Source organism: Oncorhynchus keta, chromosome 8 (genome assembly GCF_023373465.1).
Source record: "Oncorhynchus keta strain PuntledgeMale-10-30-2019 chromosome 8, Oket_V2, whole genome shotgun sequence".
Lineage (NCBI taxonomy): Eukaryota > Metazoa > Chordata > Actinopteri > Salmoniformes > Salmonidae > Oncorhynchus > Oncorhynchus keta.
In genome coordinates, this window is record NC_068428.1 from 19,319,664 (window position 1) to 19,331,710 (window position 12,047).

The 12,047-nt window shown below is 39.1% G+C and overlaps 2 protein-coding genes across 11 annotated transcripts in view; one reads left to right on the forward strand and one right to left on the reverse strand.

The window, feature by feature from the left end:
* Positions 1-493: 493 nt before the first annotated feature.
* Positions 494-1,969, forward strand: LOC118386947 (putative peptidyl-tRNA hydrolase PTRHD1). The gene is made up of 2 exons (XM_035774981.2): positions 494-772; positions 1,211-1,969. The coding sequence occupies exons 1-2, from the start codon at positions 563-565 to the stop codon at positions 1,379-1,381; spliced, it is 381 nt and encodes a 126-aa protein (XP_035630874.1). The 5' UTR covers positions 494-562; the 3' UTR covers positions 1,382-1,969.
* A 151-nt stretch (positions 1,970-2,120) lies between these two features.
* LOC118386948 (nuclear receptor coactivator 1-like) overlaps positions 2,121-12,047 on the reverse strand; it is an 88,154-nt gene continuing 78,227 nt past the window's right edge. For all 10 annotated transcript variants that reach the window (XM_052523750.1, XM_052523747.1, XM_052523746.1 and 7 more), the window contains 3 exons: positions 9,439-9,613; positions 8,932-9,118; positions 2,121-8,781 (listed from right to left, as the gene is read on the reverse strand). In XM_052523750.1, coding sequence (XP_052379710.1) covers positions 8,614-8,781; positions 8,932-9,118; positions 9,439-9,613 — 530 coding nt within the window. In that variant the 3' untranslated portion in view covers positions 2,121-8,613. The remainder of the gene's footprint in view (positions 8,782-8,931; positions 9,119-9,438; positions 9,614-12,047) is intronic.

Genomic DNA, 12,047 nt, shown 5'->3' on the forward strand with positions numbered 1-12,047 from the left:
ATATTTCAACCACAAGGGGATATACATGTACCTACACAGAAGATAAACAAAGCATCATTTCCAGCACAGCCAGCAAGAACTTTAGCTAAAGATTTGTATAACTAAACCAAGATAGACCACTGCATGTCGTTTCAAATGGCAACAAATTAGTCAGAGTGAACAGAACTGGCAAGGAGGTGTGCAGGGCCAAGTACGATCTTGCGAGATTCTATTGGCGCGTTCTAGCATACATTTGCATTATTCCGTTAGGAAACGCCTACTCTTAAGTGTACGTGTGCAACAACTCAATTCGCCTTTGCACTCCTTCTAAGCAACGCCTTTTTTAAAAGACTTTGGCAAAGGGTAACGTATACAAATGTTTAGGAGCAAATGTTTAATCGATGAGAAAATGTGCAAAAATCGATTTTTCGTTCCCTCGTCTCCCACTGCCGGCCCCTGGGCTTCCTCTCGCTACCATATTTGGCTAAGCGGATGCCTCAGATTTATACATCCGTTAAATATCTGTCTCGTTGTTCTATCTGTACAGTAGCTGCCTCCGGTCCTCTACCATTACCGACCAAAGATGGCGGCGTCAGGAACCGTAGCCCCCCGTCGTCTTGTCCAGTATGTTGTGGTCCGGTCAGACCTGGTCCATACGTTGGCCTGGCCATTAGGGGCGGTTATAACGCAAGCCTGCCATGCTGCCATCGCTGCCATTCATCTGAACTACAACGACCCAGACACGCAGGAGTACTTGGCAGAACTGGACAGCATGCACAAAGTCGTCCTTCAGGTAGCTGGGACTGGGGTACTATTATTATCCTGCAAGTTAATCAATATTATACTGCTAATAGTGAACTAAATCGATATGCCTGTGTTTTGCGCGAACGTGGGCAAAACAAGTTTCCTACTGACTTTGCCCATGCGCTCATATCAAGCTGCATAAAAATAGCCTCTCAATACAAAATCATTTTTTCGTAAAGTAAATATTTATACGTAAAGTTTCCTTATGTAAAGTAAATACAGTAGGATGGAATAATTATGCAGTAAATGATATATGTGATTGTTGAGAAAATAAACTAATGTTTGTGATCTTCAACACCTACATCGCTTGCTGTTTGGGGTTTTAGGCTGGGTGTCTGTACAGCACTTTGAGATATCAGCTGATGTACAAAGGGCTATATAAATACATTTGATTTGATCTCCCTCTTCTCCTTCATCTTTTGGTCAGGCTGTGGACCAGGCCTCCCTCTCCAGCCTGTCTGAGACGCTGACAGAGAAGGGGATCGCCCACAAGCTGTGGATTGAGCAGCCAGAGAACGTCCCCACCTGCCTGGCCCTGAAGCCTTACCCCAAAGACATTGTACATCCTCTGCTGCACAAGTTCAAGCTGTTCAAATGACACAGAGGGACAAAGAGAGACCCCTGCTGTAAAATGCATTTGGTGAATGGAGTCTGGACCATGGCTCCACACCAGTCAGTTAATTTGGTGGTCTTTTTTTTGGTTGACCTGTGCATCTTGGTGATGCTGAAGGGGGAAGAACCAGCACTCAGTGTCCGTGCTCCAACTTCACAAGGAAGAATCCCACTCTGATAAGCAGTGTCAGTGTTTGTCTTCCTACAGTAACAAGGATACATCACTCACTGAGTGAAGACGGCCATAAAACGGCATTTAAAGAGTGAAGGTCTGTCCACCTAATTTGATGTGGCCATGTATCTTGTGATTCAATTTTTGTATTTTTTATTTTTATTTCACCTTTATTTAACCAGGTAGGCTAGTTGAGAACAAGTTCTCATTTGCAACTGCGACCTGGCCAAGATAAAGCATAGCAGTGTGAACAGACAACACAGAGTTACACATGGAGTAAACAATTAACAAGTCAATAACACATGGTGTTAAATGGTGAATGGTTATGCAAGGTATTTTCCAGCCGCCGATGGTTGGAGTCTGTTTACGAACATACAAGATGCATTAAAGATGGTCAACTAATTTGGTATTTTTGTATTATTAGTTACTTTACAATACACAGAATACAGCCCTTACAATAAACTGAGGTAGAAAGAGGTAATGCAACTAGTGGCAATGTAGTGTGACAGTAATGAAAATGAGAAATACAGTGTAGTAAAGAAAGACAATCAACCAACATTACATATCCCGTTTTAATTGGTGTTTTTATTGCAAATGTGTTGCATTCTCACATTCATGGATGTTATAGATTTGTTAGTCAAAGCATCATTTCCGTCAAGGTCTGCATCTTCACCTTGGAAAAGCAATAGAGGGACCGAACGCACGAGGTGTGTGTGTTGTGTGTGTGTAAACTTTGAACTAATCCCAGTCTGAGCAGCCAGATACCTCCCAAAAAATTGACAGACAAATAAGACTGTTTCAGTAGATGCAAAAATGTTGCTTTTCAGTCTACAGGGACCCCCTGTGGCTACTTGACCCAGCCTGAGACTGATTGTCTACGACGTCCTAAGAAAAGGTAGGATTTATCCCAGGTATTCCACCTGGACACAGAAATAAAAACATGCATAATTCCCCCAGATACTGCATTCATATTGTCCCACCCACACAGCTGCTCTGATGCCTGTCTAAAAACAAGTTTACACAAGTATATTAAACAAAACTGGACAAAATGAGTAAAATGTATAATATATATATTTATATTTATTTATATTAATTTTACAGGGGGAAAAGTGGAACCTCGTTTCAATGAGAAAGCATTGGCCTTATAAGTGGCGAGACAAGCTTTTGATTTCTCCATCCACAACCAACTTCAGTCTCGATTATGCAGCACTTACAATACTTGACAAACATCATCAGCAGACAGTTGCTCCAATACTCGGAACAGTTGAGAAGTAATACCTGTAGAAGGTAGAGTGCATTAATCTTAACAAGGATGATAGTTGCTTCTGCATTAGGCAGTATGTTACAAGGTGGTGACAATGACAAAATAACAGACGCAGGGGACAGCAGTACACGTATGTAGGGCTGTTACTGCTTGGTAAGAATTACTACGCCTAGAAATATATAGAATAGAACTGCTGCTGGTCCCGTGGGGCTCAGTTGGTAGAGCATGGCGCCTGCAACGGGGTTCGATTCCCACAGGGGACCAGTACAGGAAAATGTATTAACTCACTACTTACTGTAAGTCACTCTGGATAAGAGCATATGCTAAATGACTGAAATGTTAAATGCTACAGTATAGACCAGAGCACAATGATTGCTGGTAGCTAAGAGCAGAGTTGAGGAGGAATGTTTTGAACAGTTAAAGCTGCTGTAGCAGTATAGCTTCCGTCCCTCTCCTCGCCCCTACCTGGGCTCGAACCAGGGACCCTCTGCACACAGACAAGTCACCCTCGAAGCATCGTTACCCATCGCGCCCAACTACACTACTTCAAGGTCTCAGAGCGAGTGACGTCACCCGATTGAAGCGCTATTAGCGTGCACCACCGCTAACTAGCTAGCCATTTCACATCGGTTACACAGGACAGGACGTATGAGTGTAAGCGCGTTAGTTAACTAATGGCCAAGGGGAGAGGGGCAGTGGATCACCTGAAGAAGAAAGGCATAGTTTAGATTGAGGCTCTGTGGCAGAGAGAAGGATCATATGTGAAACTACTAAGAGTAGTAGTAGAGAATGTACACTTCTCTTTTGTAATCATATTGATGGGCTCTGCAACCAAGTTCTTAAGAACCCGAGAAATCTATAATTTACTTTCTATTATATTTAGGGCACAGGAGGCTGCTGAGGGGAGGACAGCTCATAATAATGTCTGGAACGGAGCAAAAGGAATGGCTTCAAACATATGAAAACCATGTGTTCGATGTATTTGATACCATTACACCTATTCCGCTTTGGCCATTACCACGAGCCCGTCCTCCCCAATGAAGGTGCCACCAACCTCCTGTGATTTAGGGGATTTATGATGATTAAATAGTAATCTAATGTGAACATGAGTAGTATTTATGATGGCCTGTTTCCTCTAAATAATTCTGAGATAAAGTGCAAAAGTAGATTGTATTTCTTGCAAATTCCTGGAATATTTAGATTTCTTGTACAAAAGTAATGTAAAATGCAGCAAACTTGTTTTATAAAGGTAAAGATAAGAAAATCCTCCTTAACATTATCATCAAACAGCGAGCAGTCCTCTGTGCAGAAAATACTGTATATACAAGAAGCACCTCAAATTTGGTATAAAGTATTCAGCTAAATAAATTGAAATATTTGATTGAATAATCTTAATCTGTGAGATTCAGTTGATAGAGCAGACCCACAAGTTCAGACAACTATCACCAATGCTAGTTGAGTAAAAAAATTAAATAATAATTGGTTCACTAGGTTTCACTTCTTCTTTCAATAAACTAAAATATATTGATTTAAATCATCGATTCAAATTCGAGTTAGTTTTGAATACCTAAATCAGTGTTAAAAAAAGCTTTTTGTTAAGGTGCATAGCTAGCTGTTGCAAGTTTCTCTCTTCCTGTAAACAGTGACAGCATGTCAGGCCCTACAAGTCTTTTTGCGTCTTTGCCAGGAGTCAACGGCAACAAGGAGAGGAAGTTTCTAACTGATCATACTTTGGGATATTCCAAAGAATAGAAGTTAGATAAAAATACTATATCTGATAGGTCACTTGTCAGTGTCTTAGGACAAATTGTGTGGAAAAGGAAATAAAGGACAAACACGCAAAGCACAAACTACCACAAATTAGTAGTGTGGTCAAGGAGGAGCTAGTATGTAGACTATTTCCTTTTAGAAAAGTGAACAAACGCTACATTTTGTCTCGTCCAATTGCATGAGGCTTGCATATGATATGAATTAAACATCTTAAAGCTTTGGTCATTACTTTTTTTAAACGCTAAAAGTATATCAGGCGATCTACAAAAGCCCACTTAACTACCAAAGCGATGCTTCTCAGAATACAAGGTTCCACTTTCTCAGATCTGTTTAAACGTTTTAACATCAGAGCAATTAAATAATATGGCCTTTTTTTGTGTGTGTTTTTGTTTGTTTTTAAATGAACCCGTACAAAAGCCAGTCCACACTGCTTCTCTCTCAGTAAAATCACATTCAGCAGTCGCTAACCCATTCTCTCACATAAAGAGCAATCAGAACAACACCCACAGGAAAACTTGCAGGTATCTATAAAAAGAAGAAGAAATCAAATCCGGACATATTCAGTTTCCATCTTAAACACCAGATATACAGTATTAATCACATACATACACACACTCAGACAGTCATATACGTAAAAAATAAAAAATAATAATAAAATGGAAGCGAGTAGTTAATACCACAAACTTGGAGCACTACATTTTGTTGATTCTGAACAAATACATATTCACATTGTCTGTTATATACATGTTGAAGAACCAGTTCAAATATTTACCTTGTACCTGTACTGAATGGACTGTCTTTGCCATTGAGCGGCTCTTGCATATACGAATGTCTGTTAGTTAATGACCGTTGTCGAACGGTGCTTGGAATTTGGCATATTATATCCCAAATGCTAAACAGTTCATATTAACAGATCAGATGAACTTCTGCATTTGACGTAGTTCTATTAACATTTTCTAGACAGTAATGCCTGTTCCTAAATGAGGAGCGAAGGCTGGAGAGTACGTGAAGAAGATATCCAGGAAAAGTTATCCTTTGTAACACTTCTGGGAGTATGAAACCATTAGCTGGTACCCTATATAGTACAAATGTATACTGAAAACAAATGGAATCCTTCCACATACATTCAGTTAATTTTGTCTTGCTTCTGTGTGTTTTGTAAAGTGTATGTTTATTTACATAAACCAAACAGTGGCTCAGGAATGGCTTTAACATTGATAAGTACTAATTGTTAACCCACATCCCTTTCAAATAGAAAATAAAACATTTACCTTATCAGAAGAAAGATACACTTAAATATCTCATCTATTAATCGTATATATATATTGTTTTGAATGAAATGCAATAGGCTAAAAGCACAGCAACATTTTAAGTGTCTTAGAATGACAGGAACAAGTGGTATGTCCAATCACAGTGTATCAGTTTCACAAATGAGTTTCCGAAGTGGAACTGCTACCAGCTTTTCATGTCAACTTGAATCAACACCACACGAAATGATGCCATTTTCAGGTTGAATTTGAGTTGTATGCTGAGGACACCTGAGCCACTGTTTGGGTATAAAGCACAGGCACACAAACGCCATTGAAACGGTACACAACGTGATTCAGAAATCATAGCACATTAAAGTAGTTGGCATTCAATTTGAGGTCTCCGGAGGAGGATGGTGATCATGCATGCTATTTCAACTGATCATCCCTAACCCTCCTCGGTTATTAGCTGTGCTCGGGTAATGTTGCACACTTTGTAAAATACCTTGTATATACACAGTCAGATATCTAGTTGGACCATAACACCCTTAAGAAAGCCTTCTGTTAGTCAGAAATACACATACCCGGGATAGAGTAGAGAAATACACATACCCGGGATAGAGTAGAGAAATACACATACCCGGGATAGAGCAGAGAAATACACATACCCGGGATAGAGTAGAGAAATACACATACCCGGGATAGAGCAGAGAAATACACATACCCGGGATAGAGCAGAGAAATACACATACCCGGGATAGAGCAGAGAAATACACATACCCGGGATAGAGCAGAGAAATACACATACCCGGGATAGAGCAGAGAAATACACATACCCGGGATAGAGTAGAGAAATACACATACCCGGAATAGAGCAGAGAAATACACATACCCGGAATAGAGCAGAGAAATACACATACCCGGGATAGAGCAGAGAAATACACATACCCGGAATAGAGCAGAGAAATACACATACCCGGAATAGAGCAGAGAAATACACATACCCGGGATAGAGCAGAGAAATACACATACCCGGGATAGAGCAGAGAAATACACATACCCGGGATAGAGCAGAGAAATACACATACCCGGCCGGGGTAGAGCAGAGAAATACACATACCCGGGGTAGAGCAGAGAAATACACATACCCGGGATAGAGCAGAGAAGCCAAAAGCCAAATTAGACTTGATTTTTCATTATCATTACGTCGCCGAACTTTGCTCTTTCTGTTGTTGCTTTCTCGTCATTTTCGGGTTTATTGCTTGTTAATAGGTTATTGTTTACCCACATAAATAAAACATGGTATTTTTTGGCCAGACTTTCTATGTGACTGAATGTGTATAGTAAAATATCAGAGGTTAGCGCTGATAGACAGTGTCTGACTGGGCAACAGTAGTCACATGAGCAGTCAAAAAAGAGCTGTAGTGTGTGGCCAGTGGAATGACATCATCACGGGCAGAGAGTTGGAGGAGAGAGAGCTAAAACACCCCATTCAACTTCCATCACTTCTGAGTGAGGAAGTTCTACGGTTACGAGTTACAACCTATTCATGTCATTGTGTAATATTGAGAACCTATTCTTGTTCGTTTTGAGGTACATTTTAGGGGATTTAAAACATTCAAAGGGATGCCAAAAGAGCAGAGCTAGCCATTTCTAAAATCAATCAGTCTTATACCGAGATTTTCTTTTTTCACATTACAGAACACAGAGCATATTTAGCAGAGTTACATTTTCATAATGCCAAATATCGCCGTAAAAAATTATAATAACTGACATGTTACTCTCAAATAAAAAAACGGAAGAAAACCGCATTGAATCACAATGTATAGTTTGAGCTAAAAACGACAGTTGCATTTTAGAGTAAATTAAATGACGCTTTTGAAAGGAAAGTAGAAAGTGTGAACTCATCCCAATTTTTTGTCCATCTGTGCTGTACAATACTACCCACCTGCACGGTTATACATGACAAACAATACTGATAGGCCAAGGAGAGCCCAACATGGCTCATATTCACAGCTGCTGGGGAGAAAAATGTGTAAGACAGTTACTTTGACAGTCTGGTGGTTTGAAAATGTGAAAGATGGTGTTGCCAACTAAGCAGAGCAGCGCAATCTCCCATCCCATCACATCCCGGCTGCTTGTTGTCCTGACGACGCAGACGACGAGAACAGAGAAACAAAAACAAAAAACGAGAGCTGGGAATTTCCTCCCATCAGGCACTGCAATGGAGAGAGCTAGTCAGTCACAGATCCAGCTGAAACTGAGCTTCCCACTGCAGAGGTTTAAAAACCTAACATTCCCAAAACGTTGTCCCCACAACACCACCCCACGCTAGAGCAAAAGTTGAGACGACGGGTTAACCACCCACAGCTGAGCTCAGCTGCATGTTGATCGCATTCCCAAGACGCACTGCTGCGATGGACCTGACGGAACGGGCAATTAGGAACCAGATCCTCTTTTGACAACCACAACATCTTGGCAAAACCGGAAGCTGTTTCCTTTCTCAGAACAGAAAGCAGACTTTGTGTTGAAAGTAGGTAACCAGGAATGAGCGCTGAACAATAGCTGCTGCCTTATGGTACGGTATGGGCTGAGGCTGGCTGGCAGGCTGGCAGGTCAGACACACTCTTACCTGGACCTCAGTCTCCATCCCAGGGCCCTCCTAACCAGTCCGGCAGGCAGGTGTCTAAAACCAAAGGTGAGAAAGAGAAGAGGTCGGTGGTCTGTGGAGCACCTCTCTCCTGGCAGGCGGCTGAGCTGAGGAGTCACTCTGTGAGGAGCTGCTGGAGGAGGCTCTTCTGCTGGGACTGGCTGCTCTGAGGCCCCTGGGGGCCCTTCTGGGTGCCTATGGACCCCGACTGGTTCAGGTAGGAGTCGCTGCCCACCAGGTTCACCGTACACTGGACGTCGGCAAACACTTGAACCTGCTGTACCTGATGAGGAGAGGAGGGAGAGAGGAGGACATTAGTGAAATGGTTCACCACAACAGTTTTGGTCAGTAAAGGGCAGCTTGGACGGTCCGTTATTGCTTTTGTACTTGACTTCTAAGTTGAAGCGGCTGACATCAGGTGTGGCACCCTCACCTGATCGTTACACATGGAGTTGATGTCACCAAGGTTACTGTTGCCCATGCCAACAGGTGGTCCAATGGAAGGTAGCGAGCCCACCGCCCCTGAGCCTCCTGCCATTGACACGGTGATACTCATGTTGTTGTAGACGCCCTGTTGCCCAAAGGCCTGGGGCGTCGTCTGACCAGACTGGCTGAACAAGCTGACACAGACACACATTCATGATACCAGTGGCTTAATGTACACTCTTCTTTCAACTGCTACATCTGGTCATTACAATTACTAGGAAATTATATAGAAGCAGTCGATACATTTTGGTACCTTCTTCCCTCCAAATAATTAAACACATCTGGTATAATGTTACATAAGTGATTGTTTGAAAGAATCCTCTAAGAAACAAACAAGTAATTATGTAAAAATGATGTAATAATCATCAGACCATGTACTTTCTATGTTAATAACAAGTCAATTACAGACTATGCAATTCACACATTTACAGAGGCATGGCTCTGGCCACCTCACCTGTTTCCGCCCATGCCAGCTTGCTGCCAACTCTTCATGTCAGGTGACTGGTACCCAGGAGGAGGCTGGGCCTGCTGGAGCAGAGGACTCTGGGTGGTGGAGTTCTGAGGGGACAGCAGGGGACTGGTGGGGCTGAGCTCTGGAGGGAACGAGGGGTCTCCTTGCTGGACCATACCTTTGAGGAGAAGGACAAAGAGACGCTGTTAGAACATTCTAGAGTCTAGACCATTTTGATATTGATATTTGTCAGCGGCACTTTATTCCATTTTCTATTGAACCTGTCTGCACACTACTTTTTGATATCGACAATCTCAGCACATTATATGCTATTTTGATATCGACAATCTCAGCACATTATATGCTATTTTGATATCGACAATCTCAGAACATTATATGCTATTTTGATATCGACAATCTCAGCACATTATATGCTATTTTGATATTGACAATCTCAGCACATTATATGCTATTTTGATATCACAATCTCAGCATATTATATGCTATTTTGATATTGACAATCTCAGCACATTATATGCTATTTTGATATCGACAATCTCAGCACATTATATGCTATTTTGATATCGACAATCTCAGCACATTATATGCTATTTTGATATTGACAATCTCAGCATATTATATGCTATTTTGATATTGACAATCTCAGCATATTATATGCTATTTTGATATTGACAATCTCAGCATATTATATGCTATTTTGATATTGACAATCTCAGCACATTATATGCTATTTTGATATCGACAATCTCAGCACATTATATGCTATTTTGATATTGACAATCTCAGCATATTATATGCTATTTTGATATTGACAATCTCAGCATATTATATGCTATTTTGATATTGACAATCTCAGCATATTATATGCTATTTTGATATTGACAATCTCAGCATATTATATGCTATTTTGATATTGATAATCTCAGCACATTATATGCTATTTTGATATTGACAATCTCAGCACATTATATGCTATTTTGATATTGACAATCTCAGCATATTATATGCTATTTTGATATTGACAATCTCAGCATATTATATGCTATTTTGATATTGACAATCTCAGCACATTATATGCTATTTTGATATCGACAATCTCAGCACATTATATGCTATTTTGATATTGACAATCTCAGCATATTATATGCTATTTTGATATTGATAATCTCAGCATATTATATGCTATTTTGATATTGACAATCTCAGCATATTATATGCTATTTTGATATTGACAATCTCAGCATATTATATGCTATTTTGATATTGACAATCTCAGCACATTATATGCTATTTTGATATTGACAATCTCAGCATATTATATGCTATTTTGATATTGACAATCTCAGCATATTATATGCTATTTTGATATTGACAATCTCAGCATATTATATGCTATTTTGATATTGACTCAGCATATTATATGCTATTTTGATATTGATAATCTCAGCACATTATATGCTATTTTGATATTGACAATCTCAGCACATTATATGCTATTTTGATATTGACAATCTCAGCATATTATATGCTATTTTGATATTGACAATCTCAGCATATTATATGCTATTTTGATATTGACAATCTCAGCACATTATATGCTATTTTGATATCGACAATCTCAGCACATTATATGCTATTTTGATATTGACAATCTCAGCATATTATATGCTATTTTGATATTGACAATCTCAGCATATTATATGCTATTTTGATATTGCTATTTTGATATTGACAATCTCAGCATATTATATGCTATTTTGATATTGACAATCTCAGCATATTATATGCTATTTTGATATTGACAATCTCAGCACATTATATGCTATTTTGATATTGATCTCAGCACAATATTGACTCAGCATATTATATGCTATTTTGATATTGACAATCTCAGCACATTATATGCTATTTTGATATTGACAATCTCAGCACATTATATGCTATTTTGATATTGACAATCTCAGCACATTATATGCTATTTTGATATTGACAATCTCAGCATATTATATGCTATTTTGATATTGACAATCTCAGCACATTATATGCTATTTTGATATTGACAATCTCAGCATATTATATGCTATTTTGATATTGACAATCTCAGCATATTATATGCTATTTTGATATTGACAATCTCAGCACATTATATGCTATTTTGATATTGACAATCTCAGCATATTATATGCTATTTTGATATTGATAATCTCAGCATATTATATGCTATTTTGATATTGACAATCTCAGCATATTATATGCTATTTTGATATTGACAATCTCAGCATATTATATGCTATTTTGATATTGATAATCTCAGCATATTATATGCTATTTTGATATTGACAATCTCAGCACATTATATGCTATTTTGATATCGACAATCTCAGCACATTATATGCTATTTTGATATTGACAATCTCAGCATATTATATGCTATTTTGATATTGACAATCTCAGCATATTATATGCTATTTTGATATTGACAATCTCAGCATATTATATGCTATTTTGATATTGACAATCTCAGCATATTATATGCTATTTTGATATTGACAATCTCAGCATATATGCTATTTTGATATTGACAATCTCAG